The sequence below is a fragment of the Diaphorina citri genome, unplaced genomic scaffold, assembly GCF_000475195.1.
Source record: "Diaphorina citri unplaced genomic scaffold, Diaci psyllid genome assembly version 1.1 scaffold564, whole genome shotgun sequence".
Taxonomy (NCBI): Eukaryota; Metazoa; Arthropoda; class Insecta; order Hemiptera; family Psyllidae; genus Diaphorina; species Diaphorina citri.
The window spans coordinates 107,221-123,069 of record NW_007377998.1 but is presented as its reverse complement, the minus strand read 5'-3'; the positions used below and the strand labels follow the sequence as shown (position 1 = coordinate 123,069).

Here is a 15,849-nt window from a genome sequence, read left to right as displayed (position 1 = left end):
TTTTTTTGTTTTTTTTTTTTTTTTTTTTTTTTTTTTTTTTTTTTTTTTTTTTTAAGAGGTTTGACAGAGGGAACTTTAACTGCTATGGTCTTATCGTCCCGAAATCGAGGAGAGAAGGAAGACAGGATAGGAGAAAGCCAGCCGTTCCGAGAACGAACATTATCCCATCAGGATAAAATCCGCCCCGGGCGGGAATCGAACCCGCGGCCTAGCGCTTACAAGGCAGACGCACTACCAACTAAGCTAACTAGGCTGGCCAATTTTTCTTTGTTGGTAATGTGAACACACTTTCCTTTCGTGCAGTGTAAACACTGAACAGGCTGTATGAAGATTTTCCCCTCTTCAACCTAGAATAGTCGTATTGTTTGTTTGTGTGTTTTTTTTTTGTTTTTTTTTTTTTTTTTTTTTTTTTTTTTTTTTTTTTTTTTAACCAAGAAAACGAAAATAAAACGGCCCACAAGTCAGAAACTTTTTAAAGTTGAAAAATTATCGGTACAATAATAATGAAAGTAGCTATACAAGTGTACACTATACAGCTCTCTTTTGGATGATAAATGGCCTGATGATACTGAATCAAAAAATTGAAGTCCAATTTTATTTTAGAAAAATGGGTTAAAAACTAGAAGGGAATATTATAAATAGGGACCGGCCCACAAGTCAGAAACTTTTTAAAGTTGAAAAATTATCGGTACAATAATAATGAAAGTAGCTATACAAGTGTACACTATACAGCTGTCTTTTGGATGGTAAATGGCCTGATGATACTGAATCAAAAAATTGAAGTCCAATTTTATTTTAGAAAAATGGGTTAAAAATTGGAAGGGAATATTATAAATAGGGATAAAGTAGCAAAATTGTAGAAAAAATGGGAAGTAAAGATGATAGTCTGCCAAAATGAAGTAACAATACTGACGTCTGACAGGAATTTTAACTCGTTACGTAGGACGGGAGGGGAAAAAGATGGCACAAAATAGCGTCTGGGGTAAATATTAAAATTGTGACCGTCCCTCCCTTTTTTCCTTCCTATCTGCAATGACTACAACATTCTAGTTATGCTATTATAGTTAATAAATAAATTATGAAAGCACAAAAGTTCTCCGTTCGCCATGCTACGCCTGGAATGTCACGATATAAATCATGAAGGAGTTGAAGCACACTCTTGTGCAATAGAATGCTTACAGGGTGGCCCCTAACAAGGTGACTTTTGACTAGCGAGAATAAATCATGAAGGAGTTGAAGCACACTCTTGTGCAATAGAATGCTTACAGGGTGGCCCCTAACAAGGTGACTTTTGACTAGCGAGAATTTCTGATGTTGCTGTAGTAGTGTTTTTAAAAGGTCTTGAATTCGAAATATTGTTCTTCTTTTTAAGACTTTTTTTAGAGGTTTGATACAGGGAACTGAAACTGTTAAGGTCGTCCCGAAAGCTAGGTAGTCGGTTTTTTAGGCTTAAATGGCAGAATTTCACCTGGTGAACTCTTCCACTTAACCGGTGATCTTCCTTTCTACCAGTATGTATAATCACGCCATGTTGTTTGCTGTTAGTCGGAACTTACCTACTCATTATAACATTTTCCTATGTTAGTTGAAATCAGTATTGAAATGAAGGGCGTTTGGTAAACAATTTCTTTTGTCCAGAATCCAGGCAGTCTCCCACTGGCGTATATTCGTATATATCACCTCCGCAGACCCCGTGGTTAAGGGGGGTCCGTAGGGACACATTCAGGGGCTTCAGTGTATTGACCCAAGGGCCCCCAGGCGAAACCTTGCGTGGTTCCCCAAAAAGTCCATACGCCACTGGAGTTTCCACGACCAGTTTCGGCATTTACTGTGACCCTGTATTACCCACACGATCTAGTCTGTGTCAGCACCCTTGTCCCGTTCAATTTGAATTGTTTGGGACAAAGTTCCCACTGTAACCTTTAATTTTATCGTGTCACCAGCACACATTAACTTTGTCACCTTTCCCATTTATGTCTTCACTTTCCCTCTCTCGCATGTTCTTTTTTTTTCATTTCCTCTCTTCGCTTCTCTTTTTCTCTGTTGTCTATTCTTCTCTTTCTCGTCACTGCTTGACGTCTTGGCACACCCGTCATGCCTCCTGGTTTCAGACCATCATGCTCAAAAGGTTAAATAGTTTTCAAAAGCTTTTCATAAAAGTCTCCAGCCCTTCCCCTGCAGTCTGCCTTGTGAAGTTTCCCCCCAGCTTACATCCGGAAGGTCGCAGTGTCACGGTTGAATGGTTCGAGAAGGGTGAAACTAAGGGCAAAGAGGTGAGTTCGCACATTATCTGATAACATGAAGGTCGCAGTGTCACGGTTGAATGGTTCGAGAAGGGTGAAACTAAGGGCAAAGAGGTGAGTTCGCACATTATGTGATAACGGGGGGGGTTTGAACTTGGATTTTGATATTTTGCTGTCCACAATCGATTCATCATAAATATGTAGGTTCTCTAGGATCAGATCCAGCTTTTTAAAGTTGAGAAGTAGGTAGCAAGAGCAAGTAAGGGTGGGTTTCACCAACCTTCTTTTTACCCCTGACAGCCCTGTGAGCTCAACAACCCCGTTAAGCCTAAACAAATCAAATGGAACTTAACAAACTCTTAGCTTAATAGGCCTTCTAGGAACTTAAAAGGCGGTCTCTTCGTGATCCCTTGTGTGCCGCGTCCAATTTTGTTTAGGACTATTGTGACTATTTCTAGGGATATTGGTGAAATCCACTGTAGGACTTGTGAGACATACTGTGTAGTAGACACATGGATATTAATTCCTATTTCGTATGTTTGGTTTTGCAGGACGAATTCATTCAGCCATAGTATCCAGCTTACATCCGGAAGGTCGCAGTGTCACGGTTGAATGGTTCGAGAAGGGTGAAACTAAGGGCAAAGAGGTGAGTTCGCACATTATGTGATAACATATATATATTCTGACTGCAGACCCATTGTTTTCCTGAAACAGGTTAAAGGTGCATATCCGCACTGAGCCCGTGTCAGCATACGACCAAGTGAGTAGCCTAGTTCCAAAAGTTGACAATTTTTTTAACGGTGCTGAAATTGGACTTCTCGGAACTTTGACCTTAATATACATATGTAATTAATCACATTACATTGTTTTCTTCTCTTTACAGGTGGAGTTAGATGCTTTATTTTCGTTAAATTCCAATTTGATGCCCAAGACGAACAATGAGAACAGCCAATACAATAACTGCAGAAGCATGCCTCTGTCCGGTAACAAATTATCTAGGGTAAGTAGAGGAGTAACATTAACAGTTTTCCATACATCCCAAAGAGTAACAAACAGCCTGTTTACACTACTTGAATTTTTCTTCGTCCAATGTTGCAATTTTTCTTGCTTTATTTTCGTTAAATTCCAATTTGATGCCCAAGACGAACAATGAGAACAGCCAATACAATAACTGCAGAAGCATGCCTCTGTCCAGTAACAAATTATCTAGGGTAAGTAGAGGAGTAACAAAGAGTAACAAACAGCCTGTTTATACTGCTTGAATTTTTCTTCGTCCAATGTTGCAATTGGATGTTCTTCGTTGTTCATACAGGGGAAAATCTTCATACAGCCTGTTCACTGACTTCCTTTTCCCCCCCCCCCCCTATTCGCTAAAAGCTAGCTAATAAATGGGTGGATCATGTTTACAGTTCAGACAAGGAGTAAAATCATTAATAGAGAAATAAATTGTATATGTAAAAAAAAAAATCACGTAGGTATGTAATATGTATTGTATAACATTATCACTTGATCTCTTCCTCCCATCCCTAAAAGAAATCTTTGACTGTAGGATAGTACCATAGTATCGATTCCCATTTTATCAAGTAGTGTTGGAAGGTTCTTTCCTTGAAAAACACGGTTCCTCTTGATTTCAGATTCTCAGCCAAGCCGCTGGTCAAAACCATTTTCGAAGGCGGCATGGCCACGTGTTTCGCCTATGGTCAGACGGGCAGTGGTAAAACCCACACCATGGGCGGAGACTTTCAGGGCAAAACCCAGGACTGCAAGAAAGGAATCTATGCGATGGCTGCCAAGGATGTATTCAAGCTGTTGAAGTCGCCCAAGTATCGAGGCCTCAATCTGCATGTGTCTGCCAGCTTCTTCGAAATCTACAGTGGAAAAGTGAGTTGGCTGGAAAAAGTCTTGGGATGGGTTTCACCAACCTTCTTTTTGCCCCTTCTAGAGCAGATCTTCTAGAATTCTAGAGGCTGGAAAAATATTGGTGAAACCGATTACCTACCTACTTCGGTAAAACTTGATTTAAAAAATGCTCCTCAAAGCCCCTTTTTCAAGCTGTGAGCACCTTGAAAATATAATATTCCCATCACGACAATTTTGCACTCGTATTTCGATTAAGGAGCACGGTAGCGCTCCGCCCGCTAAGTCAAAGTTTGACAGCGCTACTAGAGATATTATACATTATACTTACGCAACAGAGAAAGTAACCATTTTCAGGTAGTATGCAAATATTTGAATAGGTTCCTTTCTGGTGTTCTCGTGTAGACCCATCACCCAAGTGAGAAGTTTTGTATCTTCTGGCCCATCTGATCAAGGTTTTTAGGCTCAATGAATTTTGTTGTTTCAGGTTTTCGATTTACTCGCTGAGAAGGCAAAACTTCGCGTCCTGGAAGATGGCAAGCAACAGGTGCAGATTGTGGGCCTAACGGAGCAAGTGGTGGACTCTGTAGAAGAAGTACTCAAGCTGATTCAACATGGCAACAGTGCGAGGTAAATGAGAATTTGACAACAATGTATTTACAAAATAGTAAAGTAACATTTGGGTAAACTGACAGTTTGGCTGAACACTTTCACAAAATCAAAATTCAAGACTCCTAATTGTCCTTTCTACTATCAGACCCATCTAAATTCCTGTCCAGCCCTGGAAGCCAGCAATGATATTAAACGATACATTCAAATATCTTGAAAGCAAATGAAGATAGAAAATTCGTGTTTTCGCTGATTGTCCTAACTTTTTGGGGGACATTTAACGGTGACCTCTGGAATTTTACCGGGTGTCCCCTTCAAGGTCACGATTTCTATCTTGATTTGTTTTCAAGATATTTGAATGTATCGTTTATTTTTGGACACCCTGTACATATTATAATGATTTGCCCATACGTACCTAGTGTTAGTCAACTCAAATAGTGGATCAACTTCGTGATATACACGTGTGTATAGGGCTCGAGATTAATAATTTTCATTACCTACCTATGTCGTATTTATTTACAAAATAGTAAAGTAACATTTGGGTAAACTGACAGTTTGGCTGAACACTTTCACAAAATCAAAATTCAAGACTCTCCTAATTGCCCTTTCTACTATCAGACCCATCTAAATTCCTGTTCAGCCCTGGAAGCCAAAGTGGTGGACTCTGTAGAAGAAGTACTCAAGCTGATTCAACATGGCAACAGTGCGAGGTAAATGAGAATTTGACAACAATGTATTTAAAAAATAGTAAAGTAACATTTGGGTAAACTGACAGTTTGGCTGAACACTTTCACAAAATCAAAATTCAAGACTCTCCTAATTTTATCACGCCATGTTGTTTGCTGTTAGTCGGAACTTACCTACTCATTATAACATTTTCCTATGTTAGTTGAAATCAGTATTGAAATGAAGAGCGTTTGGTAAACAATTTCTTTTGTCCAGAATCCAGGCAGTCTCCCACTGGCGTATATATCACCTCCGCAGATCCCGCGGTTAAGGGGGCTCCGTAGGGACACATTCAGGGGCCCCAGTGCATTGACCCAAGGGCCCCCAGGCGAAACCTTGCGTGGTTCCCCGAAAAGTCCATACGCCACTGGAGTTTCCACGACCAGTTTCGGCATTTACTGTGACCCTGTATTATCCACACGATCTAGTCTATGTCAGCACCCTTGTCCCGTTCAATTTGAATTGTTTGGGACAAAGTTCCCACTGTACCTTTAATTTTATCGTGTCACCAGCACACATTAACTTTGTCACCTTTCCCATTTATGTCTTCACTTTCCCTCTCTCGCATGTTCTTTTTTTTTTTCATTTCCTCTCTTCGCTTCTCTTTTTCCCTGTTGTCTATTCTTCTCCTTTCTCGTCACTGCTTGACGTCTTGGCACACCCGTCATGCCTCCTGGTTTCAGACCATCATGCTCAAAGGTTAAATAGTTTTCAAAAGCTTTTCATAAAAGTCTCCTGCCCTTCCCCTGCAGTCTGCCTTGAGAAGTTTCCCAGTGACGTTGAAAGGAAAAAAAAATGTAAAAGTTATAAAAAAGTTGAAAGCCTATAAGATAGGCGAAACTCGAGTCGGAGTAGAAAAACACAAATACCTAGTATCCAGTAATAATAGAAACGGTAAGAATAATGTTTAGAACCAAACCTAATTCTGCCTTTTCATGTAGCAGATTGGTTGGAGTTTTAACATGGTTGACTATTTCCAATAGATACTGCTGTAAAATGAAATTTACTTTTGGCTTAACACCTGAGATCTTACGAAAACCCAGAGAAAATAATTTTTTTTGTTTAGAACCAAACCTAATTCAGGCTTTTCATGTAGCAGATTGGTTGGAGTTTTAACATGGTTGACTATTTCCAATAGATAGGTACTGCTGTAAAATTTGGCTTAACACCTGAGATCTTACGAAAACCCAGAGAAAATAAGAGTTCTGTTGACTCAGTGAGTTAAGCCATAGATGTTTTATACCACACACAATTTGCAATTTTATTTAATCCTGAGTTAGTTTGAGCCACATAAAGTTTCAAACTCAGTGCTAGAGTCTGTCATGGAGCTCATTCTGCTGATTCAGGAAAGAAATAACTGACAATGTAACTTGTGTGGGTAGTGAAGAAGTTTATGTACACTGTCATGGAGCTCATTCTGCTGATTCAGGAAAGAAATAACTGACAATGTAACTTGTGTGGGTAGTGAAGAAGTTTATGTACACTTTAATTTAAAGACCTTATGGTCGTTACCAATTGAATTGGCAAGACAAGATTCTAGTACAGTATACGTACTCGACCATCAGGGAAAAGTTGAAACAATTTTCTGTTGTTTGATTTTTCATAAAAGTGCAGTGAGATTGTTAAGTTTCGTTTACGTTGACAGACCGGGAAAAAATCTTTAGTAATGTGAATTTTGGTGTTAATAAATTGTGAAGTAATATCAACATACCCAAACCAGATTTGTAGATAGAAAATGGACAAATAATGAATTTCCTTGTGTTTCTTAACCATCAGTTACCTTCCTTTTTTTTCGTCATTCCTAGATATTTCCTCTATGCCTGAAGAGTATTTTTGTTATATAATAAAAATAAAATAGGATGCACATAGTTTTCAAAAGCTTTTCATAAAAGTCTCCTGCCCTTCCCCTGCAGTCTGCCTTGAGAAGTTTCCCAGTGACGTTGAAAGGAAAAAAAATGTAAAAGTTATAAAAAAGTTGAATCCTGTGTAAGTTATCTTTTTTATTTCACCTTATAGACTGGGTTTGGGAAAAGTGTGTTCCATCCCAACTGAGTTTCCTTCGAAAGTGGATTTGTGTTTCGTCATTTGGAGGTGCTTGTTTTGGGGGTGTTTTCTTTTTTTCTTGAAACCATTGATCCTTTAATTCTTTAATATAAAGTTTTTTTAGTTCTACCATACGGGTCGGGACAATGGTAGCTATGTGGCTCATTTTACTTACTTCATCCTGACACCTAACAACAAGTCCTAGGTCCGCACAATATGCTAGACTTTTCCTGCACCCGTCATATATTTTTCGTGAATGTTGTAACAATAAGGTTGGAATAAAATATCAAGTTGAAGGCTGACTGACACGTCTTTCATAAAGTTTTGGACAAACCTGATGAGTGTAATATTTGTTGAAGCTTTTCGCTTTTACTTTTCCTATAGGTCTGAAGTGGGGATCAATACTTGCACGTTATTTCGAATTGTATTCATAACGCCACGTCGCACTGTGTTGGTTGCTATGCTTTCATTTGCTTTCCCTCCTCACCTCAGCTCCCTTCTCTTTGCTATCCAAACTATACACAAGCTCTGCTAGGAACTGTCTGTTTTTGTATATATCAAGTTGAAGGCTGACTGACACGTCTTTCATAAAGTTTTGGACAAACCTGATGAGTATAATATTTGTTGAAGCTTTTCGCTTTTCCTTTTCCTATAGGTCTGAAGTGGGGATCAATACTTGCACGTTATTTCGAATTGTATTCATAACGCCACGTTGCACTGTGTTGGTTGCTATGCTTTCATTTGCTTTCCCTCCTCAGCTCCCTTCTCTTTGCTATCCAAACTATACACAAGCTCTGCTAGGAACTGTCTGTTTTTGTAGATATCAAGTTGAAGGCTGACTGACACGTCTTTCATAAAGTTTTGGACAAACCTGATGAGTATAATATTTGTTGAAGCTTTTCGCTTTTACTTTTCCTATAGGTCTGAAGTGGGGATCAATACTTGCACGTTATTTCGAATACTTTGTATTCATAACGCCACGTCGCACTGTGTTGGTTGCTATGCTTTCATTTGCTTTCCCTCCTCAGCTCCCTTCTCTTTGCTATCCAAACTATACACAAGCTCTGCTAGGAACTGTCTGTTTTTGTAGCCTTCAAGTTTGTCATGTACGGGACATTAGTGCCGGCAGGAATGCTTTTGCTTTGCTGTTTACGAAATGGCGTGACTTGGGTTGTTTATAAATCGGATTAGTTGTAGATAATTATAATCTTGATATTCCTTTTCCTTCTTGATAATGTCAAGCTTAAAGTTGCGTTTTATTTTATGAATAATTAAATTGGATGGAATTCTGTTAACTCCTTAGGTATTTGGGTACCTCAAGAAAATGGAGGGTTTGAGAAGATAAAACTCAATGGTGATTCTAACAGATAGCAGATAGCCTCCCGAAAGTCCACGCAATTCTGTTAACTCCTTAGGTATTTGGGTACCTCAAGAAAATGGAGGGTTTGAGAAGATAAAACTCAATGGTGATTCTAACAGATAGCCTCCCGAAAGTCCACGTTACTTTTCCTACTACACCATGCAACTGGTTTAAAACCTGAACATCGAATTTTTCAGTATTTTCACTCCTTAGGTATTTGGGTACCTCAAGAAAATGGAGGGTTTGAGAAGATAAAACTCAATGGTGATTCTAACAGATAGCAGATAGCCTCACGCTACTTTACTACTACACCATGCAACTGGTTTAAAACCTGAACACCGAATTTTTCAGTATTTTTCTGCGCTCGCGCTCTCGAGATTTTTCGAGTGTGTTTTAAACTAGACCTAAAGTTTGTACTTCTTTTATTTCTCGGTGATTATTTAGTTTTTGTGACTTAGTATTAACAATATCTGTTTTTCTTTCCTGCAGGTGCATGGCAAGTTCTCTCTCATAGATTTAGCAGGTAACGAGCGCGGGGCAGACACATCGTCAGCTAACCGGCAGACCCGTATGGAGGGGGCCGAGATCAACAAGTCTCTTTTGGCCCTCAAGGAGTGTATTCGGGCCCTGGGCCGGAAGGGGGCCCATCTGCCGTTCCGTGCCAGTAAGCTCACGCAGGTCCTGCGAGACTCGTTCATTGGAGACAAGAGCCGAACCTGTATGGTAAGTGAATAAGTGATGTGCAGAACCGCAGCAGTATAGAATCCTTTGCTTTCACCATCACTCTCTCTTGTTGGACATGAAAATCGGTGATGCGTTTTAAACTAAATTCCATTTTAAATCTTTCTTTCAGTCTTAAAATATGTACACACACAGTTAAATTTAAATAAATAAACTGATGATCGGTTACCACGTAAAACGTTGGAAAACTACGAATTTTGACTTAAAAACTGTGCACTCTCTCTTGTTGGACATGAAAATCGGTGATGCGTTTTAAACTAAATTCCATTTTAAATCTTTCTTTCAGTCTTAAAATATGTACAGACACACAGTTAAAATTAAATAAATAAACTGATGATCGGTTACCACGTAAAACGTTGGAAAACTACGAATTTTGACCTAAAAACTGTGAAAAAAATGTCCTGAAAGCCACTTCGCTAATACAGGTTTTTGAGCCCTTAAATTTCAAAAGACCCTAGTAAAATAGTTTCTTCAAATCAAATTGATTCCAAGGGCAAAGAAAACCTAGATCCTTGACAAATGGAGTATGCCTGAAGGCATGTGATTTGTTCCAATCCACTTATTTGGTAAGAAAGGCTTTTTTTTTTGTTGAGGGCAAAGAAAACCTAGATCCTTGACAAATGGAGTATGCCTGAAGGCATGTGATTTGTTCCAATCCACTTATTTGGTAAGAAAGGCTCTTTTTTTTAAGTATCGACTTATTTCTCCCTTCCTTACGTCCCCAGATTGCTATGATAAGTCCTGGCATGTCGTCTTGCGAGCACTCTCTCAACACTCTACGCTACGCTGACAGGGTCAAAGAACTGGCAGCCACAGACCCCACGGAAGGCCCTCCACCTCCCACCATCATACAGCGACAAAGCAAGCGATCTTCCCCGTCCACTTCGCCACAGAGAAACGATTCTCATCTCAACGACAGCGATCTGGCTCAACTACGCTCTCTCAATGTAAGTGTTTTTGTTTTCTTAGTTAGACTTAGGGACGTTTTCATTTAGGATTATGTTGAAATATTTGGAGATATCACAGAGAGGAGAGAGGGAACAGAGAACCTTCCAGTCTGAAATCAGAAGAGAGAATGAGCTCTGACAAAAATCTAGGTCTAAAGAAACCTCCCCTTGACCCCCTACTACCAAAATAAGTGTAGGGGGTTAGGGGAAATGTAGGGTGTTGAGGAGAGGGTTCTCCTACATTTTGACCATTGGTTTTGGAGATATAAGTTGCATTATCTTCTTTTAAAGTTATTCACAGTTGGTTCTAGGTATCCGCGGTTTGTTCGCGGTATTCGCAATGAGTTCGCGGTAGTTCTCCTACATTTTGACCATTGGTTTTGGAGATATAAGTTGCATTATCTTCTTTTAAAGTTATTCACAGTTGGTTCTAGGTATCCGCTGTTTGTTCGCGGTATTCGCAATGTGTTCGCGGTTTGTTCGCGGTATTCGCAATGTGTTCGCGGTTTGTTCGCGTTATTCGCAATGTGTTCGCGGTATTCGCAAGTCGTTCGCGGTATCTCGAGGGTTAGAACCGAATCACTTGTTTCCCATAATAACCATAATTGAATGGAATAGACTTCAGATAATCTCGTATACCTTAGGAGGGGGAAGAGAGAAAAAGAAAGAGCAAGCTTACTTATCATAGACATCTGCCAAGAGTTGGTGTAGGTCTTTGCCTTGAGAATCCAGATAGGCAACCAACTCAGCCATCCTGACAGCAGCTGTCACTCCGTCCTTGTCTAGCACATGAGTTCCGTCCATGAATCCTATGGCCTCCTCGAATGCGAGAAGTACATGCTTGCCTTCCTGTTCTAAATCGTACGTCTTGGTACCCATCCACTTGAATCCGGTCAGAGTTTCCTGTAAACAAGAACGGTTGATGTTTGTTGGGATTCGAAGATGGGCCAATCAGTTGGTGAAAAGAACGCCGACGAGCATATATATTCTGTAGTACTTACGGGGATAATGAAGAATAGAATAGAATAGAATAGAATAGAATATACCTTGTTTATCCTGCCAGAATGAGACTGAAAAGTCCCTTTACTCCCGCAGTCTAAACAAGGTCTTATATATTTCATAGGTAAAGTTTACAAATAAGTATGTACTTAGTTCTGTTCTGTACAGTATGTACAGATGTACAGTATGTACATCTGTACATTATGTACAGTATGTACACATCTGTACAGTATGTACAGTATGTACATACACACATACACATACACATCAACATCTGTACAGTATGTACATAAGTATGTACAAATAAGTATGTACTTAGTTCAAGTTTTAGATATCTGTATACAAAATGATTAGGAAAAAAAGATTACATATTCAAATTCATTTCATAGAATTAAATTGTTTTAACACGCTTGCTTGCCATGCAGAAGGCCCCGGGATCAATCCCCGCCATCGACAAAAATTTGTACTCATTTTTCGATTGCAAATATTTCAACGGGTTACTTTCTGGTGTTCTCGTGTTCACCCAGCACCTAAATGGGAAAGGATATTTTATAAATCCAAAAAGAAGTTTTTAGTTGACGCTCTTCCGATCTTTTTTTCCAATATATAACCATTTATTTAGCAACATAAACACAAATCACCTCAATATGAATAAGTAATACATATGGCTTGATCTTCCATGAAGCAATTTAAAATATTAAATGCTCTGTATGGGATAAAGAGGAGTTCAAGTTTTAGATATCTGTATACAAAATGATTAGGAAAAAAAGATCAAATTCATTTCATAGAATTAAATAGTTTTAACACGCTTGCTTGCCATGCAGAAGGCCCCGGGATCGATCCCCGCCATCGACAAAAATTTGTACTCATTTTTCGATTGCAAATATTTCAACTGGTTACTTTCTGGTGTTCTCGTGTTCACCCAGCACCTAAATAGGAAGTATTGTGTCTCTTATCGCCCGTCTGAAGAGAGGCATACGGGGCATACCACGGGATCGATATGCTATGACACAGACCACATGCGTCTTATATAACAGTTGTTTCATTGCTTCGAAATAAAAACGGCGGTGAAGTACTGTGGATTTCACCAATGACTTAATGAGAGATTTAACTAATGGGAGAATTTTTAATCAGCTAAAAAGGATATTTTATAAATCCAAAAAGAAGTTTTTAGTGATTGAAAAAGGATGAGTTTTTAAAAACTCCTGTTTGAATCAGTAAAAGCTCCTTTTTGGAGCATTAAAAATTCTCCCATTAGTAAAATCTAACATTAAGTTATTGGTGAAATCCACCATCATCTTTTTTTAAAACAAACAAATAATCATCTGTTTTTTTCTGTTTTCCATTCCAGCCTACTCGCTCAGCTTACTTCAACTTACCGAACTTAAAATTGCAACCTTACAGCAATTTGTGGAGAAAGTTCGCGCTTCTCTCTCCCTCCCTACCTTTCTTTCCCTCCCACCCTCCCTCTATACATCTATCGAAGTACCTACTTCGTAATATTTCTATTAAAAACGAAAGAAAAAATAGTTTTCTAATTTTAGTGGTTAAGAGCACCCCAAAGTGGTGGGGTCAAAGCTCAGGGTCTAAAATGTTCTGACCAAACTTTTCCGTTCCTGAATGTCTATCCATGACTCAGAGCCTTTCTTTCCCTCCCACCCTCCCTCTATACATCTATCGAAGTACCTACTTCGTAATATTTCTATTAAAAACTAAAGAAAAAATAGTTTTCTAATTTTAGTGGTTAAGAGCACCCCAAATTGGTGGGGTCAAAGCTCAGGGTCGAAAATGTTCTGACCAAACTTTTCCGTTCCTGGATGTCTATCCATGACTCAGAATGAATAAATGTGAAGTTACGCGAAAGCGGCTCGAAGATTTATTTTATTAAGTACTTTTTTTATGGTTCTGAAACAAAGTTTTAAATCCCACATTATCTTTATCTTCTCTTTCCAATCCAGGAAGGTGAAATTTCGGCGGATCTGTACGATTTTCACGAGGCAGTGTCCCAGCTTCAAATCCAGGAGGAGATTGTGCTGGATAATCACAAGACATTGATGGAACAGGCGGCGGCTTGGCATGAACAGGATGCTGGGCTTGTACTCATGACACGGGATGTAGACTATGATCAGGATGGTAAGAAACGTTCTCACATTTTTTTTTTTCCAATATATAACCATTTATTTAGCAACATAAACACAAATCACCTCAATATGAATAAGTAAGTAATACATAATACATATGGCTTGATCTTAAGTTCGTACATTTTTTTTTTTTTTTTTTTTTTTTTTTTTGATTACATATTCAAATTCATTTCATAGAATTAAATAGTTTTAACACGCTTGCTTGCCATTCAGAAGGCCCCGGGATCGATCCCCGCCATCGACAAAAATTTGTACTCGTTTTTCGATTGCAAATATTTCAATGGGCTACTTTCTGCTGTTCTCGTGTTCACCCAGCAGGTCCCAGCACCTAAATGGAAAGTATTGTGTCTCTTATCGCCCATCTAATGAGAGGCATACGGGGCATACTACGGGATGGACATGCTATGACACAGACCACATGCGTCTTATGTAACAGTTGTTTCATTGCTTCGAAATAAAAACGGCGGTGAAACACTCAAAGTGGATTTCACCAATGACTTAATGAGAGATTTAACTAATGGGAGAATTATTAATCAGCTATAAAGGATATTTTATTAATCCAAAAAGAAGTTTTTAGTGATCCAAAAAGGATGAGTTTTTAAAAACTCCTGTTTGGATCAGTAAAAGCTCCTTTTTGGAGCATTAAAAATTCTCCCATTAGTGAAATCTATCATTAAATCATTGGTGAAATCCACCATCATCTTTTTTAAAACAAACAAATAATCATCTGTTTTTTCTGTTTTCCATTCCAGTGAGAAAACGAGCTTTCCAACCATGTATGTCACATTTGGACGAAATTTCTCTAAACTCCAGTGTGAATGAAAGTTCGCAGCTGTTGAAGTCGCCCAAGTATCGAGGCCTCAATCTGCATGTGTCTGCCAGCTTCTTCGAAATCTACAGTGGAAAAGTGAGTTGGCTGAAAAAAGTCTTGGGATGGGTTTCACCAACCTTCTTTTTGCCCCTTCTAGGGCAGACCTTCTAGAGGCTGGAAAAATATTGGTGAAACCGATTACCTACCTACTTCGGTAAAACTTGATTAAAAAAATTTCCGATATTGAAAGTCGGTGACCATATAGCTTTTTTTCAAGCGAGATATTTTACTTGTCTTGTGAATTCTATGTTCTGTGAGAACATGTTATCAACTTTAGGTTATCATGTTCTAGAAAAATAAGTTATAACTGTAATGCTCTGTCCACACCTGATCTAATATTCAGGGTGTCCAAAAATAAATGATACATTCAAATATCTTGAAAGCAAATGGAGATAGAAAATTCGTGTTTTCGCTGATTGTCCTAACTTTTTGGGGACATTTAATGGTGACCTCTGGAATTTTACCGGGTGTCCCCTTCAAGGTCACGAATTTTCTATCTTGATTTGTTTCCAAGATATTTGAATGTATCGTTTATTTTTGGACACCCTGTACATATTATAATGATATGCCCATACGTACCTAGTGTTAGTCAACTCAAATAGTGGATCAACTTCGTGATACACACGTGTGTATAGGACTCGAGATTAATAATTTTCATTACCTATGTCTTATGCTAATAATCCTACTTAGAAGTATTTTCGGGAGGTTGATATCGGGGAGCATCGACAGAACATCTGAGCAGAGCGTTGATCTCTTACACCGATATATACGGCAGCGAAAGTTCGTCACTCGATAACTCAAGAACGGTTGAATATTTTTCAACTAAAGTTGGTACACTGGTAGGCCTTGGGTCAGAATAGAACTGAATAGTTTTTGGCTCAAATTGATCGAGCGGTGCGCAAGGATTTAGCTCTACTAACGGATGATGCGTTAGATTTTTTTTTTTTGTCACTGGTTGTCACGAGCCGCTCTCTCCAGACTGTGCTGTACTCTAGCGAACAGTTGAAGCACTGATTTTTAGGAACAGATAGGAGGAATTAACGGTAACCTCACTAGCGCTACCTTCCCAAACAAAAGCATTATGCGGCAAACAGAAGAAGGTATTTTTGTGTCCCAAAGTTCCTCCTATCTGCCAAATTTGAAGGCGGGGGTGCAACTGGTGCAAGCCGTGCAAGATCCATGTTGTTTCATTTTCCGCCTGTGAATGTGAAGTTGTGAAGTGCAAGCTGTGCAAGTGATATTGTTCATATTGCTAATAATGAAAAATTGTGAATTTATCATTGTTCTTGCTACAGTTTAAACGAGGCACTAA

At 38.9% G+C, this 15,849-nt stretch overlaps 1 protein-coding gene across 1 annotated transcript in view; it reads left to right on the top strand.

The window, feature by feature from the left end:
* Nucleotides 1–14,648, top strand: part of LOC103510147 (kinesin-like protein KIF2A) — a 17,002-nt gene extending 2,354 nt beyond the window's left edge. Inside the window, exons 2-10 of the mRNA XM_026824273.1 lie at nt 2,795–2,889; nt 3,127–3,243; nt 3,831–4,124; nt 4,588–4,730; nt 5,350–5,419; nt 9,328–9,561; nt 10,305–10,526; nt 13,484–13,658; nt 14,635–14,648. Of these exons, the coding sequence (XP_026680074.1) occupies nt 2,795–2,889; nt 3,127–3,243; nt 3,831–4,124; nt 4,588–4,730; nt 5,350–5,419; nt 9,328–9,561; nt 10,305–10,526; nt 13,484–13,658; nt 14,635–14,648 (1,364 nt within the window). The remainder of the gene's footprint in view (nt 1–2,794; nt 2,890–3,126; nt 3,244–3,830; nt 4,125–4,587; nt 4,731–5,349; nt 5,420–9,327; nt 9,562–10,304; nt 10,527–13,483; nt 13,659–14,634) is intronic.
* Nucleotides 14,649–15,849: the final 1,201 nt, after the last annotated feature.